This window comes from Bos mutus, chromosome 23, assembly GCF_027580195.1.
Source record: "Bos mutus isolate GX-2022 chromosome 23, NWIPB_WYAK_1.1, whole genome shotgun sequence".
NCBI classification, from domain to species: domain Eukaryota; kingdom Metazoa; phylum Chordata; class Mammalia; order Artiodactyla; family Bovidae; genus Bos; species Bos mutus.
The window spans coordinates 46,961,560-46,988,826 of NC_091639.1; the positions used below are offsets into that span (position 1 = coordinate 46,961,560).

Below are 27,267 nucleotides of genomic sequence, written 5' to 3' on the forward strand. Positions count from 1 at the left end.
CTTGTCATATACAAGGAAGGAAAAAATGAAAAGAAAAAATGGAAATTAAGGTTAAAACGAAAGGTTCCCTGAAATTCAGTTGAGAAACCCTGGGTCAGATCACGTAAATGAAATTGCTGTGAACATGATAATGTGCCTCACAGATGCCCATACTGTGATTATTAGGAAACGAATATAATTGGAAAGGTCTGGAGTTAACACAACATAAAAAAATTCAGATCAACTCCACAGAGTAGACAGAGAATTCCCACAGTGAAGGTCATTAAACTGAGTTTCCAGGGAAACAGCTGCTCCTATCACTCTTCTGGAAAAAAGACAAAAGAACCTAATTCCTTCATCAATGTACTCTGAGGAAGACTGACCTAGGTTCTGGGCGTTGCTGTGTGGCCTGAGTGTGTGGGGTGGGTCGGGAGAGCAGGAGGTGGTGGTGAACGTCCCTGTGGAAGAGGCTGGAGACTTTGACTTGGGGCCACTTTCTGGTGCCTTGTGGGGCAGGGAGGCTGGAAAAAGAGCAGTAGATGAGAAGCCCATTCCGGGTCACACAGCACACACACACTCCTTCTGGGGCGTCAACCCTGAAATATTAACCTCCTAAGGAAAAAGCTATGTTTCCTGTAGATGGATGCAGTTTTTACCACCTGGGCCCTTGACTGGCAGATTCTGTTTAAAGAGAAGAAAATGCAAATGAGACTGTCATATGTGTGTCAGGAAAGCCCGTTTCTTCTCTGTACTTAGGATAACCCTGAGCATTGCTTCTAAAGTGTTTAGATTAGTCAGAGTAAAGGCAGATTTTATTTTTACATTTCCATTTTCTGAAATGTTAAAATCCTCTTCTAGCTCAGGATGCTAACTTTTGGATGTGGTTATCAGTCAGCCTGTCAAGTTGGAATGAAATCTTGGCACAACAACATGATCACATTTACACCTACTTCAGTTTCCAAAAATCAGCCAACAGAGAGAAAATATTTTGATCAGGAATTTGAATGGGAAAGCCAAAGTCTAGAGTGAAAACACATATCCTGTGAAGGATTGCATCATAAAGCATATGAGAGCCCATCTGGAATCAGGGATAAATACAGAACAGTTCATGTCAGTTCAGCAGACACTCTGGAATCTGCTGTGCGCCAGGAGCTGGTCGACTTGGCCTCGAGGAGCTCATGATCTACTCATCAGTCTCATATTAAAAATTCACATATTCAGAGGAGTTTGGGCCCAAGGAACAAACATCCAAGGAACAATGGATATTGCCAAGATCTAGCTGAATTCATGTAAAAGAACCAGTTTACCTTAGAAGTTCCCACTTAGCAAGTTATATGGACAGTACATTGAAAATGCCATCAGTTATAGAGCATAAAACAAAATTGTGTCTGAGGAGAGTTCCTTTCCTTCAACTATATTCCTTTTAAAACCAAAAGATGATGCCAAGTAGACTGGTCTAGCCTAGTGAATCCAATCAGCTTAAATGTAAATAGAGAAAGAATAATAAGGGACATTCTACTAAATTGTTAGGCTTCAAACTGGGTTGTAAGATGAATGAATACAGGTATTTCTTATCAATTTTGGATGCTCTGACCTGGCATGAATAATCAGGACTGTGAGAAAATAAAAATTCTGCCAAAAATTTATCTGACAGAGAGCAATCAAATGCCTAAAGTTATGGTCCATATGTACCATCCATAATGGTAAGTGGAACTCATAGATCGCAGTATTGAAGATACTTTCACGTGGCTAAACTGAGGTCAGATCTTTTTCTCTTTATTAGTCTCCTAGTTGCATCAGTTCAGTTCAGTTTAGTTGCTCAGTCGTGTCCGACTCTTTGCGATCCCATGAATCACAGCACGCCAGGCCTCCCTGTCCATCACCAACTCCCAAATTTCACTCAGACTCATGTCCATCAAGTCAGTGATGCCATCCAGCCATCTCATCCTCTGTCGTCCCCTTCTTCTCCTGCCCCCAATCCCTCCCAGCATCAGAGTCTTCTCCAATGAGTCAACTCTTTACATGAGGTGGCCAAAGTACTGGAGTTTCAGCTTTAGCATCAGTCCTTCCAAAGAAATCCCAGGGCTGATCTCCTTCAGAATGGACTGGTTGGATCTCCTTGCAGTCCAAGGGACTCTCAAGAGTCTTCTCCAACACCACAGTTCAAAAGCATCAATTCTTCAGCGCTCAGCTTTCTTCACAGTCCAACTCTCACATCCATACATGACCACAGGAAAAACCGTAGCCTTGACTAGACAGACCTTCGTTGGCAAAGTAATGTCTCTGCTTTTCAATATGCTATGTAGGTTGGTCATAACTTTTCTTCCAAGGAGTAAGCGTCTTTTAATTTCATGGCTGCAATCACCATCCGCAGTGATTTTGGAGCCCCCCAAAATAAAAGTCTGACACTGTTTCCACTGTTTCCCCATCTATTTCCCATGAAGTGATGGGACCAGATGCCATGATCTTAGTTTTCTGAATGTTGAGCTTTAAGCCAACTTTTTCACTCTCCATTTTCACTTTCAACAAGAGGCTTTTTAGTTCCTCTTCACTTTCTGCCATAAGGGTGGTGTCATCTGCATATCTGAGGTTATTGACATTTCTCCTGGCAATCTTGATTCCAGCTTGTGTTTGTTCCAGCCCAGCGTTTCTCATGATGTACTCTGCATATAAGTTAAATAAGCAGGGTGACAATATACAGCCTTGACCTACTCCTTTTCCTATTTGGAACCAGTCTGTTGTTCCATGTCCATTTGCATAAACAGCACCAAAAATGAACAGCTTTCTTGGATACTTTGTTCACAATGGGTTCATTTCACACCCATGTCCCTCCAGCCCCCACACTTACCCAGGCAGATGAACTCGAAGCTGAGGTGTTAGATAAGATCCCACGTATTTCCCATCCCAAGTTTCTTCCCTCTACCCTTGGCCCATATTAAGGATTCTGTCCTCTGGCCCACACGATGCTACCCTAAGTGAGAGGGTCAGACCAGTAATCTACCTCCCCCTACACTCCTGCAGATGTGTCCAGGTGCTGAGAGAGTCCGGTAGGACAAGCTGCTTGGGAGGCTCAGGCGATCCCCCTCCCAGATCGTTATATCAAGGGGTGAATTACATTGGCAAGTGGTATGACAGTTGAGGCAAGGCTGGTGACTTTCAGTGAAAGGGCCTCTGGATATGGTCCCTTGAGAGGCTCAGAGACAGGGAGACAGGTAAGCAGGAGAAAGACCTGTGTTGTCACAGTGAGGCCCTGGTGCCAGGACCCTGGGATGGAAGACAGGGGGCCCCAGCTGTGAATGGCTGTCTGCAGGAAACCCCCAACCCAAGCCTTCAGTAGTCTCGGCTCTGACACCTCAGTCCCTCCTACCAGTTAGCCCTATCTTGGGTCTAAGAAGAGAGAAGGGTTTTGGAATGTTAGGAAGTGAGGATGAGGTCTGGTGTGGAGGGAGCAGGAGATAGGAGTGAAAATTACTCCCCAGATTTCCCAGTACAGTCCCACAAGGAGAATGACTGGGCTCTCCTGTTTCTTGGGCTGTCCCTGCTGTGTTTTCCTTTTAAATGTCCACTATACATATACTACCGCTTGAAGAAGAATTTAAAGAGGAATGTTTGTGTACCTCTTAAATGTCCACTATACATATACCTACTGCTTGAAGAACAATATTAATCCCAAAGAAAGGCAAGGCCAAAGAATGTTCAATCTCCCCACCATTGGACTCATCTCACACACTAGCAAAGTAATGCTCAAAATTCAACAAGCCAGCCTTCAACAGTATGTGAACTGAGAACTGGCAGATGTTCAAGCTGAATTTAGAAAAGGCAGAGGAACCAGAGATCAAATTGCCAACATCCATTGGATCATAGGAAAAGCAAGGGAGTTTCAGAAAAACATTTACTTCTGCTTTATTGACTATACCAAAGCCTTTGACAGTGTGGATCACAACAAACTGGAAAATTCTTCAAGAGATGGGAATCCCAGACCACCTTACCTGCCTCCTGAGAAATCTCTATGCATGTCAAGAAGCAACAGCTAGAACTGGACAGGGAACAATGGACTGGTTCCAAATTGGGAAAGGAGTACGTCAAGTATTGTCACCCTGTTTATTTAACTTCTATCAGTTCAGTTTAGTTTACTCAGTCATGTCCGACTCTGTGACCCATGGACTGTAGGATGCCAGGCTTCCCTGTCCATCACCAACTCCCAGAACATGCTCAAACTCATGTCCATGAAGTCAGTGATGCCATCAAAACATCTTATCCTCTGTTGTCCCCTTCTCTTCCTGACTTCAATCTTTCCCAGCATCAGGGTCTTTTCCAATGAGTCAGCTCTTTGCACAGTGGTCAAAGTATTGGAGCTTTAGCTTCAGCATCAGTCCTTCCAATGAATATTCAGAACTGATTTCCTTTAGGATTGACTGGTTGGATCTCCATGCAGTCCAAGGGGCTCTCAAGAGTTTTCTCCAACACCACAGTTCAAAAGCATCAGTTCTTTGGTGCTCAGCTTTCTTTACAGTCCAACTTTTACATCCATATGTGACTACTGGATCAACCATAGCTTTGACTATATGGACCTTTGTCAGCAAAGTAATGTCTTTTCTTTTTAATATCCTGTCTAGGTTGGTCATAGCTTTTCTTCCAAGGAGCAAGCATCTTTTAATTTCTTGGCTGTGGTCACCATCTGCCCCAAAAAATAAAGTCTGTCACTGTTTCCATTGTTTCCCCATCTATTTCCCATGAAGTTATGGGACCAGATGCCATGATCTTAGTTTTCTGAATGTTGAATTTTAAGACAACATTTTCACTCTCCTCTTTCACTTTCATCAAGAGGCTCTTTAGTTCTTCTTTGCTTTCTGTCATAAGGGTGGTGTCATTTGCATATCTGAGGTTATTGATATTTCTCCCAGCAATCTTGATTCCACCTTGTGCTTCATCCAGCCCAGCATTTCACATGATGTACTCTGTATATAAGTTAAATAAGCAGGGTGACAATATACAGCCTTGATGTACTCCTTTCCCGATTTGGAAACAGTCTATTGTTCCATGTCTAGTTCTAACTGTTGCTTCTTGACCTGCATACAGATTTCTTAGGAGACAGGTCAGGTGGTCTGGTATTCCCATCTCTTGAAGAATTTTCCACAGTTTGTTGTGATCCACACAGTCAAAGGCTTTGGCATAGTCAATAAAGCAAAAGTAGATGTTTTTCTGGAACACTCTTGCTTTTTCTATGATCCAATGGATGTTGGCAATTTGATCTCTGGTTCCTCTGCTTTTTCTAAATCCAGCTTGAACATATAGAAGTTCTCAGTTCACATACCATTGAAACCTGGCTTGGAGGATTTTGAGCATTACTTTACTAGTGTGTGAGATGAGTGCAATTGTGCAGTAGTTTGAACATTCTTTGGCATTTCCGCCTTTCTTTGGGATTGGAATGAAAACTGACCTTTTCCAGTCCTGTGGCCACTGTTGAGTTTTCCAAATTTGCTGACATATTGAGTGCAGCACTTTCACACAGCATAATCTTTTAGGATTTGAAACAGCTCAACTGGAATTCCATCACCTCCACTTGCTTTGTTTGTAGTGATGCTTCCTAAGGGCCAATTGACTTTGCACTGCAGGATGTCTGGCTCTAGGTGAGTGATCACACCATCATGGTTATCTGGGTCATGAAGATCTTTTTTGTATAGTTCTTCTGTGTATTCTTGCCACCTCTTCTTAACTTCTTCTGCTTCTGTTAGGTCCATCCCATTTCTGTCCTTTATTGTGCCCATCTTTGCATGAAATGTTCACTTCGTATCTCTAATTTTCTTTAAGACATATCTAGTCTTTCCCATTCTGTTGTTTTCCTCTATTTCTTTGCATTGGTCACTGAGGAAGGGTTTTTTTTTTTTTTTTTTTAATCTCTCTTTGCTATTTTTTGGAACTCTGCATTCAAATGGGTATATCTTTCCTTTTCTTCTTTGCCTTTAGGTTCTTTTCTTTTCTCAGCTCTTTGTAAGGCCTCTTCTGACCACCATTTTGCTTTTTTGCATTTCTTTTTCTTGGGGATGGTCTTGATCACTGCTTCCTGGACAATGTCACGAACCTCCGTCCATAGTTCTCTAGGCACTCTATCAGATCTAATCCCTTGAATCTATGTGTTTTGAATCTATTTAACTTCTATGCAGAGTACATTATGTGAAATGCCAGGCTGGAAGAAGCACAAACTAGAATCAAGATTGCCAAGAGAAATATGAATAACCTCAGATATCCAGATGACACCACTCTTATGGCAGAAAGCGAAGAAGTAAAGAGCCTCTTGATGAAAGTGAAAGAGGAGAGTGAAGAAGCTGGCTTAAATCTCAACATTCAAAAAATGAAGATCATGGCATCTGGTCCCCTGACTTCATGGCAAACAGATGGCGAAACAATGGAAACTGTGATAGTCTTTATTTTCTTGGGCTCCAAAATCACTGCAGATGGTGACTGTAGCCATGAAATTAAAAGATGCTTGCTCCTTGGAAGAAAAGCTAGGACAAACCCAGACAGCATATTAAAAAGCAGAGACATTACTTTGCCCACAAAGGTCCATCTAGTCAAAGCTATCATTTTTCCAGTAGTCATATACAGATGTGAGAATTGGACTATAAAGAAAGCTGAGCGCTGAAGAATTGCTGCTTTTGAACTGTGGTGCTGGAGAAGACTCTTGAGAGCCCCTTGGACTGCAAGGAGTTCAAACCAGTCAATCCTAAAGGAAATCATTCCTGAATATTCATTGGAAGGATTGATGCTGAAGGTGAAGTTCCGATACTTTGGCCACCTGATGCGAAGAACTGACTCATTGGAAAAGAGCCTGATGCTGGGAAAGATCGAAGGCAGGAGGAGAAGGAGAGAATGAGATATTTGGATGGCATCACCGACTCAATGGACATGAGTTTGTGCAAGCTCTGGGAGCTGGTGATGGACAGGGAAGCCTGGTGTGCTGTTTGGGGTCACAAACAGTCAGATACGACTGAGCGACTGAACTGAACTCAACTCAACTCATATAGCTACTGTTGAACATACATCCCAGAGCCACAGGAGAACCTTCAAACCCCTGTGTCCACAACAGTGCATCCTTTCCCTGTCCCAAGAGTTAGCTAGTATCTTGAGTTTGATATTGATTTCTCTCTTGCTTTTTTGACAGTTTTCACCTAAAGAATACATTATTTCACGTTTTTAAAAAGCTTTCATATTAATACTGATTTGTATTCATCAGGGTCCAGCAAGATACAGATGGCACACTCAAAACAGGTGGACTCAAAGATGGTTTTTGCACAGACTGTTTGCGAAGATGTAGGAGAAAGGAATCCGGAGGGTGCATCATGCACTCAAGCCGGGCTTCAGCGAAGTCAACACGGTTACCACACGGAGCCGTGCAATGTGAAGAAGGAGGTCCTTTCCAGCGGTTACCTCGAGGGGCAGAGCCAGGCCTAGGGACACAGGCAGCCTTATGAGGAGGCAGCCAGGGGCGCAAGTATGTTGTCTTAGGGTCTCCTCTCTTTCCCACATCCCATTGGGTCTCGTCCTGTAGAATTTCCGGAGGCCTAATGCACAAGAGGACGAGTCACAGAAGCCAGAAACAAAAACCAGGAGAGAAGGTGAGCCAGCTAGCTGAGGGGCCTTGTGGAAGATCCCAGCATGTGTGGATTCTCCTGCAACCTGCTTTTTCAGTTAATACTATCTTTTTGGGATTCATCAATGCTTATGCATTTAATTGTAGTTCATTCAGTTTTGCTGTTGTTTTTTATATCCCACTGTGTGAATGGACTATAGTTAACTTACTGTTTTCCTGATGATGGCAACTTTCCAACATTTTAATATATTGATGTTGATATAAACATTCTTGTCAACGTTTTTTGATGTCTATGTACAAAAATCTCTCCAGAGAATATACTTATAGTAGAATTACAATATGAATTACAATACTTGGACAAATGGTCAAATTTTCCAGATGACATCAAATTGTTCTCAAAGTAGTTTCATCAATTAATACTTCTACTGGCAGTATATGAGTTCCTTGGCCACACAATGTTTTCACACTTGAAAACTTTTGTTCATTTGATGGGCGTACAAGATTTATCTCATTGTGGTTTTAATTTGCATTTCCCCAATTACTAATGTGGTGAACATACTTTCATATTTTATTGGTCATTTATGTTTCCTCTGTTGTGAAGCATCTGTTGAAGGTTTTTTTGCCCTCTTTCCACTGTTTTTGCCTTTCTCTTATTGATTACATTTGGATACTAACTCTGTGTTATTTCTGACAATTTCCTTTTTCCAACTTGCAGTTGGTTTAAAAATGTACGTTTATGTCCTTTTTAAAGTTAAGTTCCTTGAACTTATTTACAAAACAGAAATAGAGTCATAGATATAAGAACAAATAGTTACCAGAGGGAAAAGGAAGGGTAGGGATAATTTGGGAGACTGGGATTGACACATACACACAACTACATATAAAATAGATAACTAACAAGGACCTACTGTATACCACAGGGAGCTCTTCTCAATACTTTGTAATAGCCTGTGTGGGAAAGGAATCTAAAAAAGTGGAAATGTGATTCAGTTACACAACATTGTGAATCAACTATGTTCCAATAACACTTAAAAAATAAATTTCTTAATTTTTAGTGTAGTTAATATTATCAAGTTTCTTTTTACACCTTGTGTTTTTTTAAAAAGAAATTGTGCTAAAATGAATAAAATTTACCATTTTAAAGTGTACAACTCACTGGCATTAAGTTTCTTCACGTTTTTTGTGCAACTGTCACCACTATCCATCCCCCAGTTTGTGCTTTTCCTTAATGACTTGTTTAAGAAATTCTTTGCTACATCAAGAACATCTATATATTGTTCTGAACTCTTATTTTTGCAGCTCACAGTTGTCATTAAATTATCTGGAATTGATTTTTGTGGACAGGAGGAGGTAGGAAGTAGAATTTCTCCCAAAACCAACTGTTCCAGCACCATTTAGTACCACCCATCTTTTCTCCACTGAGTTGTACAGTGGACCTGTCAGATACCAGGCTTTATAACTATAGGCCCATTTCTGGGTTCTCTGTTCTGTTTGAGTGGCTGAATTGTCTATTTCTATATCAATATCACATTGTCTTAAATACTAACTCTTCTATCTGCCTAAACTGTTATTCTCCTAAAGACACACACGACTAAATCCCAGTTTTCCTTCTAGTTTCTCCTTTGTGATCATATTCTAAGCTAATCTTTCCTGGCTACCCTTTCTAAAATTTCAATGCCTCCTCCAAAAAGTTAATGTCCTCTCCCTCTGCTCTATTTCCAGCTCAGCAGTTCTTATTTAACACAGTCATGTGTACAGTTTTGTTTATTGTCTCTCTTTCCCATAGACTATAACATTTATGAGGGCAGTTTAGGTGGTTTCATCATTCTTGTATCCCCAGCAGAGAAAACACTACCTGGTACTTAGCAGAGGCTCTGTTAGTATTTCTGAAACAAATCACATAATGTTGTTATGTGGAAGGTGATCCACCCTCTCTGTACTCTTTTTATTTTTGATCTTTTTTCTAGGTGGAATTTTTAAAAGTTTATTTTTAATTGGAGGATAATTGGTTTACAATATTGTGTTGGTTTCTGCTATACAACAACATAAATCAGCCAGTAAGTATACATATGTCCCCTCCCTACTGAACCGCCCCCCACAGCCTCCACCCCTCTAGGTTGTCACAGAATACCGGGGTGAACTCCCTAAGCCTATACTGCAAATCCTCACCAGCAGGCTACATCACCACCATTAGCACGCATGCTCAGCTATGTCTGACTCTTTGAGACCCCATGGACTGTAGCCCACCAGGTTCCTCTGTCTGTGGGATTTTCCAGCAAGCATACTGGAGTGGGTTGCCATTTCCAGCACCAAAGGATATTCTCGACCCAAGGATCGAACCCCAGTCTCCATCGTCTCCTACATTGGCAAGCGGATTCCTTGCCACTGTGCCACCTGGGAAGCGCATTTCACACATGTTAGTGTGTATGTGTCAGTGCTACTCTCTCAGTTAACCCCACCCTCTCCTTCCCCTGCTATGTCCAAAGTCTGTTCTCTATGTCTGCATCTCTATTCCTGCCCTACAAACAGGTTCATCAGTATCATTTTTTAGATTCCATATATATGCATTAATATCAGAGAAGGCAATGGCACCCCACTCCAGTACTCTTGCCTGGAAAATCCCATGGGCAGAGGAGCCTGGTAGGCTGCAGTCCATGGGGTCTCTAAGAGTCAGACATGACTGAGTGACTTCACTTTCACTTTTCACTTTCATGCATTGGAGAAGGAAATGGCAACCCACTCCAGTGTTCTTGCCTGGAGAATCCCAGGGATGGGGGAGCCTGGTGGGCTGCCGTCTATGGGGTCACACAGAGTCGGACACGACTGAAGTGACTTAGCAGCAGCAGCATATGCATTAATATACAAAATTTGTTTTTCTCTTTCTGACTGACTTCATTCTGTATGATAGGCTCCAGGTTCACCCACTTACAACTGACTCAAATGCATTTCTTTTTATGACTGAGTAATATTGCCTTGAATATATGTAACACAACTTCTTTATCCATTCATCTGTCGATGACTATCTAGGTTGCTTCCAAGTACTTGGGCTTCCCTGATGGCTTAGTTGGTAAAAAGAATCTGCATGCAATGCAGGAGACCCAGGTTCAATCCCTGGGTTGGGAAGATCCCCTGTAGAAGGGAATGGCCACCCACTCCAGTATTCTTGCCTGGAGAGTTCCATGGACAGAGTAGACTGGTGGGCCACAGTCCATGGGATTGCAAAGAGTCAGACACGACTGAGTGACCAATACATTCACTTTCCATGTTCTAGCTATGGTAAATAGAGCTTCTGTGAACATTGGAATACATGTGTCCTTTTTAGTTATGGTTTTCTCTGGGTATATGCTCAATAGTAGGATTGCTGGGTCGTATGGTAGTTTCACTCCTAGTTTTTAAAGGAATCTCCATACTGTTCTCCATAGTGGCTGTATCAACTTATTCTCACCAACAGTGCAAGAGGGTTCCCTTTTATCCACACCCTCTCTGGCATTTATTGTTCATAGATTTTTTTGATGGTGGCCATTCTGGCTGGTGTGAGGTGATACCTCATTTTAGTTTTGATTTGCATTTCTCTAATAATGAGTGATGTTGAGCATCTTTTTGTGTGTTTGTTGGACACCTGCATGTCTTTTTTTGGAGAAATGTTTGTTTAGGTCTTCCTCCCACTTTCTGATTGGGTTGTTTGTTTTTCTGGTATTGAGTTGCATGAGCTGCTTGTATATTTACAAGATTAATCCTTTGTCAGTTTCATTTGCAATTATTTTCTCCCATTCTGAGGGTTGTATTTTCATCTTGTTTATAGATTCCTTTGCTGAGCAGAAGCTTTTAAGTTTAATTAGGTCCCACTTGTTTATTTTTGTTTTTATTTCCATTACTCTAGGAAGTGGGTCAAAGAGGATCTTGCTGTGATTTATGTCAAAGAGCATTTGCCTGTGTTTTCCTCTAAGAGTTTTGTAGTTTCTGGACTTACATTGAGGTCTTTAATCCATTTTGAGTTTATCTTTGTGTAGGATGTTAGGAAGTGTTCTAATTTCATTCTTTTACACATAGCTGTCCAGTTTTCCCAGCACCACTTTATTGAAAAGGCTGTGTTTTCTCCATTGTATATTCCTGCCTCCTTTGTCAGAGATAAGGTGCCTATAGGTGTGTGGGTTTATCTCTGGGCTTCCTATCTTGTTCTGTTGATCTATATTTCTGTTTTTATGCCAGTACTATACTGTCTTGGGCGCTGGATCATAGAAAAAGCAAGAGAGTTCCAGAAAAACATCTATTTCTGCTTTATTGACTACACCAAAGCCTTTGACTGTGTGGACCACAAGAAACTGTGGAAAATTCTTCAAGAGATGGGAATACCAGACCACCTGATCTGCCTCTTGAGAAATTTGTATGCAGGTCAGGAAGCAACAGTTAGAACTGGACATGGAACAACAGACTGGTTCCAAATAGGAACAGGAGTTTGTCAAGGCTGTATATTGTCACCCTGTTTATTTAACTTATATGCAGAGTACATCATGAGAAACACTGGGCTGGAAGAAACACAAGCTGGAATCAAGATTGCCAGGAGAAATATCAATAACCTCAGATATGCAGATGACACCACCCTTATGGCAGAAAGTGAAGAGGAACTCAAAAGCCTCTTGATGAAAGTGAAAGTGGAGAGTGAAAAAGTTGGCTTAAAGCTCAACATTCAGAAAACTAAGATCATGGCATCTGGTCCCACCACTTCATGGGAAATAGATGGGGAAACAGTGGAAACAGTGTCAGACTTTATTTTTCTGGGCTCCAAAATCACTACAGATGGTGACTGCAGCCATGAAATTAACAGACGCTTACTCCTTGGAAGGAAAGTTATGACCAACCTAGACAGCATATTCAAAAGCAGAGACATTACTTTGCCAACAAAGGTTCATCTAGTCAAGGCTATGGTTTTTCCTGTGGTCATGTATGGATGTGAGAGTTGGACTGTGAAGAAGGCTGAGCACCGAAGAATTGATGCTTTTGAAGTGTGGTGTTGGAGAAGACTCTTGATAGTCCCTTGGACTGCAAGGAGATCCAACCAGTCCATTCTGAAGGAGATCAGCCCTGGGATTTCTTTGGAGGGAATGATGCTAAAGCTGAAACTCCAGTACTTTGGCCACTTCATGTGAAGAGTTGACTCATTGGAAAAGACTCTGATGCTGGGAGGGATTGGGGGCAGGAGAAGAAGGGGACGACAGAGGGTGAGATGGCTGGATGGCATCACTGACTCGATGGATGTGAGTCTGAGTGAACTCCGGGAGTTGGTGATGGACAGGGAGGCTGGCATGCTGCAGTTCATGGGGTCGCAAAGAGTCGGACATGACTGAGCGACTGATCTGATCTGATCTGATCTGATACTGTCTTGATGACTGTAGCTTTGTAGTATAGTCTGACGTCAGGAAGGTTGATTCCTCTAACTCCAGTTTTCTTTCTCCAGATTGCTTTGGCTTTATATAGTCTTTTGTGTTTCCTCACAAATTGTGAATTTTTTTGCTCTAGTTCTGTGAAAACTGCCATTGGTAATTTCATAGGGATTGCATTGAATCTATAGAATGCTTTGTGTGTTATAGTATAGTCATGTTCACAGTGTTGATTCTTCCAATCCAAGAACATAATCTGTCCCTCCATCTATTTGAGTCATCTTTAATTGCTTTCATCAGCATCTTATAGTTTCTGTGTACAAGTGTTTTGTCTCCTTGCTGCTACTGCTACTGCTGCTAAGTCACTTCAGTCGTCTAACTCTGTGCGACCCCATAGATCCCCTGTCCCTGGGATTCTCCAGGCAAGAACACTGGAGTGGGTTGCCATTTCCTTCTCCAATGCATGAAAGTGAAAAGTGAAAGTCAAGTTGCTCAGTCGTGTCCAACTCTTCGCAACCCCATGGACTGCAATCTACCAGGCTCCTCCACCCATGGGATTTTCCAGGCAAGAGCACTGGAGTGGGGTGCCATTGCCTTCTCTGGGTAGGTTTATTCCTAGGTATTTTATTCTTTTTGTTGCAGTGGTGAATGGGATTGTTTCCCTAATTTCTCCTTCTGATTTTTCATTGTTAATGTATAGGAATGCCAGAAATTTCTATGTATTAATTTTGTATCCTCCAACTTTACTAAATTCACTGATTAGCTCTAGTAATTTTCTGATACCATCTTTAGGGTTTTCTGTGTATAGTATCATGTCATCTGAAGGAGTAAGGGTTTTACTTTTCCTATATGGATTACTTTTATTTATTCTTCTTCTCTGATTGCTGTGGCTAGGACTTCCAAAACTATATTGAATAATTGTGGTGAGAATGCGTACCCTTTTCTTGTTCCTGATGTGAGAGGAGATGCTTTCACCATTGAGAATAATGTTTGCTGTGGATTTGTCATAGATGGCCTTAATTATGTTGAGTTAGATTCCTTCTATGTCCATTTTCTGGAGAATTTTTTTTTTAAATCATAAATGGGTGTTGAATTTTGTCAAAAGTCTTTCTGCATCTATTGAGATTATAGGATGGTTTTTATCTTTTGATTTGTTTATATGGTGCATAACTTTGATTGATTTGCATACATCAAAGAATCCTTGCATCCCTGGAGTAAACCCTACTTGATCATGGTGTATGATCCTTTTTACTGTGTTTTGGATTCTCTTTGCTCGTATTTTGTTCAGGATTTTTGCACTGTACTTTCTTTTAAGATATGCTTTCTTTTTAGTTCCTTTGCTTCTTGATGCTGACTAATAAAAGCAATCTGAAAGAAAGGAGGAAAGGACAGGTTTTAGGTAACTTCCCAGAGGTGGGCAGTAAGATGGAAAGGATGGTGGAATCAGGGTGGAAAGGGTAGGGTGACACAGCGCTCTGCCTTGGCAGCCGAGATACACAGAAATTACAGACCTGGACCTCACACCCTGTGCCTGACTAAGTGTGCAGCAGCTTTCATCGGTCAGCTGTCCTGCTGGGAACGCCTCCTGTTCCGCTGCTTTCCATGGCAAGAGGAGCTGGAAGGAGCCAGTGTTTACAGTGTTTCTTTCCTGGGTAAAGAAAGTTACCAGGCCTTCAGTTTTTAGGGGAAGACACCCTGCACAGGATAAAAATGAAACCTCTTTGATTTACAAAGCATGGTGGCTAAAATCTAGCTGTAAGTGTGACACACAGCAGGACTAAAGTCCTGGAACTGGAGTCACCTAAGGGTGGAAGCTCCATGCGACAGTCTGTTGGCAGCTGGGTAATGCCCAGGGCAGGCACTGAATTAAGCAGTGATGATTCATGGAAATTCCATTAGAGAAGGTACTCTGTGCTTTATTACAGACTAAACTGGGGTAGCCAAGTTATTCTGGAAGGAATGTGTACAAAGCTTTCAGATGAGGACTTTAAGTTTTATAGGTTGGAATTCAATTTGATTCAAAACATCTGTTGAACATTCAGCTGAAACCATCACTTTTTTTCATATCTCTCTCATATTTTACATCAGCTCAGGATAATAAATATTTGTTGAGAGCCCACTGAGTGCCAGTCACCAGGGTTATAAAGATGAATGACACAGTGGTCCCTGTTTTTGAGATGGTTATGGTCTGGTATAAGTAAAAGTTATGCATTTATATGTGTTTTCCTCTCCATGACTTTGAGGTTGAGATCTGTAATTTAAATGCACCTTGGTTGCCAGAGCTAAGCATTGGGTAAGTCCACTTTGTTGGTGAAATAAACACAGGAGGAACTCACAGTGATTTACCAGATACAGCAAACTGAAATGTATCATTATTGTGCATTATTGGTCCTGTAATACAGAGGTTCTTAATGTAATTGCCAAAAACACTGTTCACAGTGAAGTGGTGATCAAAACTGTGGCATGGGAAAGCAATAAACATGCTAAAATAGTTGGAAAAAACACAGGCTATTCTGTACTCCGAAGCTTAAAGTAGGTCTTTAATACAATAAAAAGGCAGTTCTTATGTGAAATGTTTAACTTTAAGGTTTGTATGCTTTTCCAGCTGTCTCTTTGTATCTCTTTGAAGAGATCTTTAGTCTTTCCCATTCTATTGTTTTCCTCTATTTCATTGCACTGATCCTGAGGAAGGCATTCTTGTCTCTCCTTGCTATTATAGAGATACCAAGGGAACATTTCATGCAAAGATGGGCACAATAAAGGACAGAAATGGGATGGACCTAACAGAAGCAGAAGATATTAAGAAGAGGTGGCAAGAATACACAGAAGAACTGTACAAAAACGATCTTCACGACACAGATAATCACGATGGTGTGATCCTTCACCTAGGGCCAGACATTCTGGAATGTGAAGTCAAGTGGGCCTTAGGAAGCATCACTCTGAACAAAGCTAGTGGAGGTGATGGAATTCCAGTTGAGCTATTTCAAATCTTAAAAAGATGATGCTGTGAAAGAGCTGCACTCAATACGACTGCAAATTTGGAAAATGCAGCAGTGGCCACAGGACTGGAAGAGGTCAGTGTTCATCCAATCCCAAAAAAGGCAGTGCTTTTCTTTGTTCAATGTTCAAATGTTGAACATTTAGAACACTGAATTCAAACTACCACACAATTGTACTCATCTCACACACTAGCAAAGTAATGCTCAAAATTCTCCAAGCCAGGCTTCAACAGTTTGTGAACTGAGACCCTCCAGATGTTCAAGCTGGGTTTAGAAAAGGCAGAGGAACCAGAGATCAAATTGCCAATATCCGTTGGATCATAGAAAAAGCAAGAGTATTCCAGAAAAACTTCTGCTTCATTGACTATGCTAAAGCCTTTGATTGTGTGGATCACAACAAACTGGAAAATTCTTAAAGAGATGGGAACACTAGACCACTTTACCTGCCTCCTGAAAAATCTGTATGCAGGTCAAGAAGCAACAGTTAAAACTGGACATGGAAAAATGGACAGTATATGGTTCCAAATTGGGAAAGGAGTATGTCAAGGCTGTATATTGTCACCCTGCTTATTTCACTTATATACAGAGTACATCATGTGAAATGCTGGGCTGGAAGAAGCACAAACTGGAATCAAGATTGCCAGGAGAAATATCAATAACCTCAGATATGCAGTTGTTACCACTCTTGTGGCAGAAAGCGAAGAAGAACTAATAAGCCTCCTGATGAAAGTGAAAGAGGAGAGTGAAAAAGTTGGATTGAAAACCAACATTCAGAAAACCAAGATTATGGCATCTGGTTCCATCACTTCATGGCAAATAGATGGGGAAACAATGGAAACAGTGATAGACTTTATTTTCTTGGGTTCCAAACTCACTGCAGATGGTGACTGCAGCCATGAAATTAAGAAGCTTGCGCCTTGGAAGAAAAGCCATGACCAGCCTAGACAGCATATTAAAAAGCAGAGACATTACTTTGCTGACAAAGGTCCGTCTAGTCAAAGCTATGGTTTTTCCAGTCGTCATGTATGGATGTGAGAAATGGACTATAAAGAAAGCTGAGCGCTGAAGAATTGATGCTTTTGAACTGTGGTGTTGGAGAAGACTCTGGAGTGTCCCTTGGACTGCAAGGAGATCCAGCCAGTCTGTCCTAAAGGAAATCAGTTCTGAATATTCCTTGAAAGGACTGATGCTGATGCTGAAACTCCAATACTTTGGTCATCTGATGCAAAGAACTGACTCCTTGGAAAATCTTTCCCTGATGCTGGGAAAGATTGAAGGCAGGAGGAGGAGCAGGGGATGACAGAGGATGATATGGTTGGATGACATCACTGACTCGATGGACATGAGTTTGAGCAAGCTCTGGGAGTTGGTGATGGACAAGGAAGCTGGTGTGCTGCAGTCAATGGAGTCGCAAAGAGTCAGACACGACTACGTGACTGAACTGAAATGAACCAGCTCTCTCTGAAATGGTCCTAAAATGACATTTATTATCTCATCTTTTAATTTAAAAGACACTTTGCAGGCAGTTTAGGGAAGACAAAGACAATAAAAGTGGCCTGTCCAAAAAGAGCTGAAAATCTGGTGGTGCTACACAGTCAGCTACACATATATTCACAAACGTTTTTGAAATACTTAACAAAGCTAGTATGTAGGTGCATTTTTCTGAGGAGTACATTCATCGAATCATCCAGTAGCTCATGATCCCCAAAGATGAAGGCTATCTGCAGTAGATGGATAGAACTAGAGGAGAAATCATATGACATGGAAGTACTGTGGTATAACCCAGGAGCAAACCATGCAGCATAAGCAAAGGCTCAGGAGGATGGAGGCAGGTAGTGGGGTGGTGACTGACATACTGACTGAGGAGGGTTGGAGCTACTAGAGTGGGGAGGTCACCACAAAGAGACACAGGTAGGGACTTCCAGGCCTTCTTTGGGGAAGAGCTGGTAGGTCATTCCACAGGCTGGGGGCAGCTACAGGCAAGAAAGTCATTGAATCTTGGGGCCATGCTGTGGGAAGGTTTCACATGTTTCATGAATTAAAATTTATGGAGAACTTCATATAAAATTAAAATAGAACTTTAAAAATACCATCAGATGTTCCACTGCCAGTGTCTTAGTTCCCACAAATGTAAGCATTTTTCTGTTTGCAATAGACTCATTTTTTAAATTGTCCAAAGAAGTATTTAATATCGTCTATCATAGAAAAGCTCCAATACTTTGGCCACCTGATGTTAAGAGCTGACTCATTAGAAAAGACTTTGATGCTGGGAAAGATTGAAGGCAGGAAGAGAAGGGGATGACAGAGGATGAGATGGTTGGATGGCATCACTGACTCAGTGGACAGGGTTTGGGTAAACTCCGGGAGTTGGTGATAGACAGGGAGGCCTGTGTGCTGCAGTCCATGGGGTCGCAAAGTCAGACACAAGTGTGTCTGAACAAAAACCATCATAGAAAAGGGCTTCCCAGGTGGTAAGAGTGGTAAAGAACCCATCTGCCAATGTAGGAGACGTAAGAGACATGGATTCGATCCCTGGATAGGGAAGATCCCCTGGAGGAGGGCAGGGCAACCCTTTCCAGTAGTCTTGCCTGGACAATCCCATGGACAGAGGAACCTGGTGGGCTCCAGTCCATAGGGTGGAAAATAGTTGGAAATGCCTGAAGTGACTTAGCACAGATATACATCATGGGAACGTGAGCACTCCTTCCCTGGTGGCTCAGATGGTAAAGAAACTGCCTGTGTTTAAGTTAAAAAAGGGCCAGTTTAAGACCAGGCTGAAGATAAAGCCAGGAAAAGTTAAATAAAAGGAAGAATAGCAGAGAGGGATGGTTTTGCACCTAAAATTCTGATTGCAACACATATTATATGCCTGGATTGTAAGATAAGAATGGGAGTTGAAGAAGGCAGCCCACTCATAGTAGTAAGAAACACTGCAGAAAATTGTAATGGTAAGTTCTTACAACCTTGAAATCATATGGCACATATCAGTTCAGTTTAGTTGCTCGGTTGTGTCCGAGTCTTTGTGACCCCATGGACTGTAGCATGCCAGGCTTCCCTGTCCAACACCAACTCCCGGACCTTACTCAAACTCATGTCCATCGAGTCGGTGATGATATCCAACCATCTCATCCTCTGTCGTCCCCTTCTCCTGCCTTCCTTCAATCTTTCCCAGCATCAGGGTCTGTTGTAGTGAGTCAGTACTTCGCACCAGGTGGCCAAAGTATTGGAGCTTCAGTTTTAGCATCATTCCTTCCAAAGAACACCCAGGATTGATCTCCTCTAGAATGGACTGGTTGGATATCCTTGCAGTCCAAGGGACTCTCAAGAGTCTTCTCCAACACCACAGCATCAATTCTTCAGCACTCAGCTTTCTTTACAGTCCAACTCTCACATCCATACATACATGGTTTTATGTATTCTGCTGTTAACTTCATAGCATCCTAAACATTTTCCCCGGTCAATACTGTTCAAAAGCATATATATTTACAATATCCAGAACATGGAATCTACCCAAAAGTCCATCATCAGAGGAATGGATAACGAAGATGTGGTACATATGTATGACTGAATATTACTCAGACACAAAAAGGCTTCCCTGGTGACTCAAATGGTAAAGAATCTGCTTGCAGTGCGTAAGACTCGTGTTTGATCCCTGGGTTGAAAAGATCCCCTGTAGGAGGAAGGGGCACTCCACTCCAGTGTACTTGCCTGGAGAATTTCACGGACAGAGGAGCCTGGCAGGCTACAGTTCATGGGGTTGCAAAAAGGCAGACACAACTGAGCAACTAACACTAATACTTTCAGCCATAAAAAGGATTGAAACTATGCCAGTTGCAAAGACTTGGATGGACCTAGAGGGTGTCATACAGAGTGAATGAGGTTGGAAGAAAGAATATCCCATATTAACACATACATGTGGAATCTAGAAAAATGGTACAGATGAACCTATCTGCAAAGCAGAAATTGACACAGATGTAGAAAGCAAATGTACAGACACCAAGAGGGGAAGGGAGAGTGGGATGAATTTGGAGATTGGGATTGACATATATATGCTACTGGGTATAAATAGATAACTAATGAGAACGTACTACTGTACAGCACAGGGAACTCTACTCAATGCTCTATGGTGACAAAGAGGTGATATATGCACATGTATTCACTCTGCTCTACAACAGACAGTAACACAACACTGTAGCAAGTAAACTCCAATAAATTTTTTTTTTTTAAAGCCTGTATAATGTCTCACGGGGCTTCCCTGGTGGCTTGGTGGTAAAGAAATATGTCAGCCAATGCAGATGACACATGTTTGATCCCTGGGTTGGGAAGATACCTTTGAGAAGGAAATGGCAACCCACTCCATTATCCTTGCCTGGGAAATCCCATGGACAGAGGAGCCTGGTGGGCTCATGGGTTCATGGGGTGGCGAAAGAGACACAACTTAACGACTGAACAGTAACAACTGACATATTAGTGAAATTGGTAGTTTGGTGGTTAGCACTGTGGTGCTTGGCTAGTCTCTTGAGACTTTGAACCTGGCTCTGCCAGTTACTACGTGACCTTTGAAGTGACTCAACTTCTCTGTTGTACAATCCGTATCTATAAAGTGGGTTAATAACAGGGACTGCAGCAATGAAATTAAAGGATGCTTGCTTCTTGGAAGGAAAGTTATGACAAACCTAGACAGTGGGTTAAAAAGCAGAGACAACACTTTTTCAACAAAGGTCTATATAGTCAAAGCTATGGTTTTTCCAGTAGTCATGTGCAGATGTGTGAGTTGGACTATAAAGATGGCTGGGCATTGAAGAACTGATGCTTTTGACTTGTAGTGCTGAAGACGGCTTGAGAGTCCTTTGGACTGCAAGGAGATCAACCCTGAATATTCATCGGAAGGACTGATGCTGAATATGGAATACTCCAATACTTTAACCACCTAATGGGAAGAGCCCACTCATTGGAAAAGACCCTGATGCTGGGAAAGACTGAAAGCAGAAGGGACGACATAGATTGAGATGGTTGGATGGCATCATTGACTCAATGGATATTAGTTTGAGCAAACTCTGGCAGATGGTGAAGAACAATGAATCCTGGTGTGCTGCAGTCCACGGGGTCACAAAGATTCAGAAGCGACTTAGCAACTGAACAGAACAGAACCTTAAATGGGTTCAGTTCAGTCACTCAGTCGTATCCGACTCTTTGTGACCCCGTGGACTGCAGCATACCAGGCCTCCCTGTCCATCACCAGCTCCCGGAGCTTGCTCAAACGCATGTCCATCAAGTCGGTGATGCCACCCAACCTCTGTCTTCCCCTTCTCCTCCCGCCTTCAATCTTTCCCAGCATCAGGGTCTTTTCACATGAGCCTTTTAAATGGGTTATGGCAATACAGGGAACTGACATATAAATCCCTCAGAACACGTTCTGGTACAAGGTCAGGGTCAACCTGTTCGGCCCAGGCCGGGCAGATGCTCTGAAGCTTGACACTGTTTCACCTCAGTCTGCATTTCCGAAACCTTGAACGTCTTGAAGGCTCCTCCCCTCCTACCTTGACTGGAACTTCTCGAGGCCTCTTTTGTGAGCGAGACCCGCCACCTGGCGGCCTCAGTTCTGAAACGCTGCCGCGCACAGTGGGGGCCGTCACCGCCCGGCACCCCGCGGTCTCCTTCCGCAGACGCCGAGCGTTCCCGGGTGCGCATGCGCAAGGCGTGCGTCCCGGCTCGACTCCCGTCACCTGCGGGCGCTCGCCAGGCACCGAGTGTGCGGAAGGGGCGCGCTGGACGCACACCGATGCCCGCGGGCCGGCCAACCAGTAGAAAAGCGGGCTGACCGGCGGTACGCAGGCCGCCTAGCCGTCGCCTCTGTGAGCGGTGAGCCGGGCCTCCCGCTCGCCGGGCTCTCTGAGATTATCACCCAGGGTCCCAGTCTGGAGCCGGTGCTGACCCGGCGCCGACCGCTCAGACCCACGCACACGTAGTGCAGCAGTGAGAGTGAAAGTCGCTCCGTCGTGTGCGACTCTTTGCAAACCCACGGACCACACAGTCCATGGGATTCTCCAGGCCAGAACACTGGAGTGAGAAGCTTATCCCTTCTCCAGTGGACCTTCCCGACCCAGGGATCGAACCCAGGTCTCCTGCATTGCAGGCGGATTCTTTACCAGCTGAGCCACAAGGGAAGGCCAAAATCATCTGGCAGCGGTGGGATTCGAACCCAGACCCCTAGAGTTGCTGCTGCTAAATCGCTTCAGTCGTGTCCGACTCTGTGCGACCCCATAGACGGCAGCCCACCAGGCTCCCCCGTCCCTGGGATTCTCCAGGCAAGAACACTGGAATGGGTTGCCATTTCCTTCTCCAATGCATGAAAGTGAAAAGTGAAAGTGAAGCCGCCCAATCGTGTCCTACTCTTAACGACCCCATGGACCGAAGCCTACCAGGGATTCATGGGATTCCGTCCATGGGATTCCCCAGGCAAGAGTACTGGAGTGGGGTGCCACTGCCTTCTCCAAACCCCTAGAGACTGGAGCTTTAATCCAGCGCTTTATCACGGCCACGCTGCTGCTGCTGCTGCTAAGTCGCTTCAGTCATGTCCGACTCTGTGCGACCCCATAGACGGCCACGCTACGTAGTGCAATACCTGGGACCGAAATCCAGAGGCCGCCCCCCGAACCCAGAGCGCCCCACTGAGCATGCGCGAGCCTGGGCTGGGCGGCTTGCGGGAGAGGGCGGGCTCCGCGGTCCAGCTATTTCCGCTTCCGGTCCCGTACGAACTCTCCCGCCACCGGAGAAAACCTGTTGTCGCTCTGTGTGTCTGTGTTTGGTGTAGTTGCAGGTGAGAGGAGCTGCCGGGGTTTGCGAAGAAGAGTAACCCTGGCGTTCAGGCGTGCGAGCCTAGGGAAGGGGGAGAGCGGCTGGCGCGGGGGACGCGAGTCCGTCCTGGTGGCTTGTCTAGGCGGAGGCAGGTGCCGGGGCTGACAGACCGCGTTGCCTGAGGGACCGCGGAGGCGGCGTGTCACTCGGCGCCGCTGGACGCTCCGGAGACGAGCTCGACGCGCGGCGCCTGAGAGACTGCCGTCAGTTTTCAGGGGTTGTCAGGGAAGAAGCCCACCGAGTCGCGTTCCTAGCCTGAAGCTCCCGCGCTTTCCTCCGAGTTCGGGGTCGCGGCTCTCGGGCAATCTCAGCCTGACCCTGGAGAGTTCAGAGCCTTCAGGGCGGAGCGCGCAGACGCCTGGAGAGCAGCCCGCGTCCCCTGCTGTGGACATTGCGGGAAGTCAGGACCGCTGCCCGCGTCTCCGCCGCGCTCACCTCTCCCCACCGCCTGTGCACCGCGGTTCCAGCGGTGTTGTCGAAGGTCTGGAAGACAGGGACACGACTCTTGACATGTTGTGCGTGCTCTTCAGAATCAGTTGCCACCTTTTGGTGGCAGAATGTTTTCCTTCGTGTGTGGAGTTATTTTTTGTTTTTAACTCCATTTCCCACCGTTTTTTGTGCTTGCTTCCAGGATAACAAGATGGAGTTTTCTGGAGGAAAACGGAAGAAACTGAGGTTGGTAGATGACCAGAGGAATGCTTGCTACCCACATAGCCTTCAGTTTTACTTGCAGCCACCTTCTGGAAACGTATCTTTGACAGAATTTGAAACGTTGGCTATCGATAGAGTTAAATGTGAGTTATTTGAATTTGAATTTTTGTATTCCTGAGAACCTCACTTATACCTTGTAGAGATAAATTAATTTATTTCCTTCTTTAAACTAATATTTGCTGAGGTTTTTCGTTGAGATTTTGCTGTTCATTCATTTTTTCCATGTACTGTGCATATTTATTGAGTGCCACTTTATTGTAGGCCGCAGGGATTTTGAGCTGAGTACTGAAATTGTCATCTTTGTTGAAGCTGTATTCTAATACCTGGAGACAGATGTCCAAAGCAGTAATTATAGTTTAGTATTTTAAGTGCTCTAGTAGAGGTGTTATTGAAACAGAGAGATGGGAATGATTGACCTAGTCTGATTAAGTAAAACTTCTTAAGAAAAGTTGAAATGTGACCTGGATCTTGAAGCAGGAGTAGCAGTTTCTCAATAGAGAGGAAGGGAGGGGTTTTTGCAAGCTGAGCTAATGTTCTGAAGGAAGAGTTGGAAGCACCAGAGAGAGTGTCACACTGGAGGGAAAGGTGGCAAGTTCAGGGTGGATGGAGAGTTGTGGGTAACCAAGGGTGTTTTGTACCACGCTAATGCTGTGATACTGGGGTGTAAGAAGGATGTAGCGATTTTCTTTTGCCTGCTTGTCTTCTCTGTGTTGGTGGAAGAAAGAAATAAGTTCGGTGTCAACTGCAACAGTAGCACTGCCTGCAGAGTTTATATTCCAGAGTGTATCCTGATGGGGAGATCAGAAGTAGAGGTGAGATACTGTTAGTCATTCTTAGAGGAGCTGGGTGAGAATTGCTAGTACAGAGTACCTGTATTATCTGTTTGCTGAATAAAAGAGTAAAGGACAGGGACAATAGGTTCTGGGAAGCTTAGCATGGGTTCTGGGATGCCTCATAGAGGTTAAGACAGTGGTTGAAAAGGGTCGTTTCAGTTTGGCCCTGGAGGTGAGATGGTAAGGCAGGGACAGGAAGGGAGAGATGGAAGGGATACCAAGGAGGTGTAAGTGACAGGGTTTGATGACTACTTGGCTGTGAGGAACAGGGGATCGGGTGGGGAGGGCTGAAGTTCCAGGATGGCTGATCTGGTGGGTAGAAATGCTGCTGTTAGAGGTGGGTGGCAGGATTGAGGGGCAGAGAATGAGTTTGGTTTGGGAGACCATAATACGGAGGTCCCTGCTGGACATGGCTTTACGTTCCGGATTCATTTCAGAAGTTTTTCATTCTCAAATTAATCTCTCTTTTCCTACCAATGGAAGAAGAATTCATCTGAGGAAGAGTTGACAGGGGCTTCAGGAGCCTTTGGACAGAGCGAAGCATCTAGTCAGAGTGGCTTGTTTGCTTCTTTACTGCTGTGTCTTCTTCTCTGCCTCATCAGGAAGGGGCGGGCTGTCTTCTGAAGAGTCTGTGCTGAGTTGGTGAAGCACCCACTGCCGGAGTCCCGCCCAGGCTGATCCAGGGTATTCGAAGGGGAGACGATGTCGGCGACTATTTAAATATTCATCAAAGATATAAAGAGTAATAGAATGAGGATAGCTCAGTAGGAAAATTCAGTGGAGAAAAGAGGCTGAGTAGCTTGGTTTACGCGGAAAATCAATATAACCTGTGACACCAGGTTAGCTCTGACCACGGAGGCCGCAGGCGCCCTCTCGAATAGCGGAAGGTGCCCCACCTTTGACACCTTCTCGAGTGGGTCTTAGAAGCCCAGGCAAATAAATGGTCGTAGAGGACCTCCATGCTCCAGATGGAGACTGAGCCAGAAATTGAGAAGAAAGAATGACATGGGGAGACCAAGCTTTGGTGAGCAAGGCCCGTAGCTTTATTTTCAACAGGGGTTTTTATACCCTAAGTTACACATAGAGGATAATAGGGGATGCAAAGTCAGCAGTCTTTGATCCTTACCAAAAACTAGGGTTTCTTTCCTGCAAATTTATCGTATACAAATGGTTTAGGTGATTTACATCATCTTCTGGCCAGAAGGCCTTATTAACATTTTATGACTCCTGACAAAGGTTTGTCAACCGTAAGACTTACTTTCTCTAAGAGTAATTATTTTAAGGTTTGGCGCCATCTTCAGAAGGTGTTAGATAAAATTGCATTCCTATAGGGCAGAGGTGCAATGGGTTTACAACAAAGGAAAGAATTTATTACCTTAAGGGTCTAAAGTTGCTAACACCAAGGCCACTACTTATTTTTTCTACATACCAACTATATTAATTAATACACATTCAAGGATATAATACAGGGGATGTAGAAACTTGGCAGCAAGCATTGGCTCATCAATGAAATCTTTTACTAGTTTTATTCTGACAGTTTCTAACTCTCTGAGAGGCTCTAAGCTATTTGAATATCTTAAGCTCCCCGTGCCTCTTGAGGCTGGGAGACTGTAAACAATCGAATGCATAGCTGTAAGAGTCTGGGTAAACTTGTCAGGTGAGTTAGAGAGCTATCTGAGGGGTTTGGATTTAAACACTCCTAATTGCCCAGGAACTTTATTAATTGGAGCTGTAAGTTAACTCTTTGTCAGAGAGAGCGAGATGGTGGTGGGGGACAGCCCTCAGTAAAGTCAGAGGTGAGAGCACAAAGCAATAAAGTAGGCAGACTCTGGTTTTTGGGGGTAGATGCTCGAGAATATCCAGGGGGACTCCTGAGGCTCGATCCCGCCTTTGCGTGTGCCGAGCCTCCTTCCTCATGACCTTTGTCATGAGTGGAGTGCCTCTCGCCGGCTCCCGGCAACCCGCCTCACAACCGGCTCCGCATGAGGGGTGGATGCGCACGCTGACACACTTGTGCACCCCTCAGCGGTGATGCTCAGTACATCATGATTGTCCCCATCCCTTGCTCCTTTCCGGTTGAGAATCCGTGGTATGAGGTTATGCTGTGGGATGTGGTTATTTTTTGCATATGGTTGGAGGTTATTCTGTTACAAACACATATAACTTATATAATGTGCTTACAGAAAATGAAGCGTAAGTATTGTCATAGAAAGTAATTATGGAATTGCTATCCATAGATTTGCCTTGGATTTAGTTTTTTAAGATTACCTTGCATTTATACATGTTTCCCCCCTTCTGTTTTTCATATTTTTTCTAGTGCTAAAATCAGTTGAGAATCTTGGTCTGAGCTACATGAAGGGAACTGAACAGTATCAGAGTAAGCTGGAGGCTGAGCTTCGGAAGCTCAAATTTTCCTACAGAGTAAGTAAAAGAGGGACGGAGATGTTCCTTCAGTTTGTTTATGTACTGGTAGTAACCGGGGGAAAGGTCTTGTATTATGCCCAGGGCTTTAAAAAAGACTCTTCTTGAAGGAACCTACCAACCATGAGGGATGATTGACATACAGTCAAACTCCAGTGCGGCAGGGTGTCTCCGCCTTAGGAATGTGAACATTTGGGACCTGATGATTCCATGGTGCATTTAGGGGGCTCACTGGCATCTGTGGCTTCTGGGCTGTGTTTCCAGATATTGCTAGATGTGTTCTGTGCAGTCAAGGTGAAAAATGCTGTTATTTGATGTGTGCTCCAAGAACTCTGTTTTGTTCTCCTGGTGGCTCGGTGGTAAAAAGTCTGCCTGCCAATGCAGGAGTTGTGGATTCTCTCCCTGGGTCGGGAAGATCCCCTGGAGATGGAAGTGGCAACCCACTCTAGTATTCTTGCCGGGGAAATTCCATGGACAGAGGAGCCTGGTGGGCTAGA

General features: G+C 43.8%; 1 protein-coding gene across 1 annotated transcript in view; it reads left to right on the plus strand.

Moving 5' to 3' along the window:
* The first annotated feature begins 22,609 nt into the window (after positions 1-22,609).
* Positions 22,610-27,267, plus strand: part of PRIM2 (DNA primase subunit 2) — a 336,446-nt gene continuing 331,788 nt past the window's right edge. Inside the window, exons 1-3 of the mRNA XM_005899721.3 lie at positions 22,610-22,767; positions 23,437-23,599; positions 26,667-26,770. Of these exons, the coding sequence (XP_005899783.1) occupies positions 23,446-23,599; positions 26,667-26,770 (258 nt within the window). The 5' untranslated portion in view covers positions 22,610-22,767; positions 23,437-23,445. The remainder of the gene's footprint in view (positions 22,768-23,436; positions 23,600-26,666; positions 26,771-27,267) is intronic.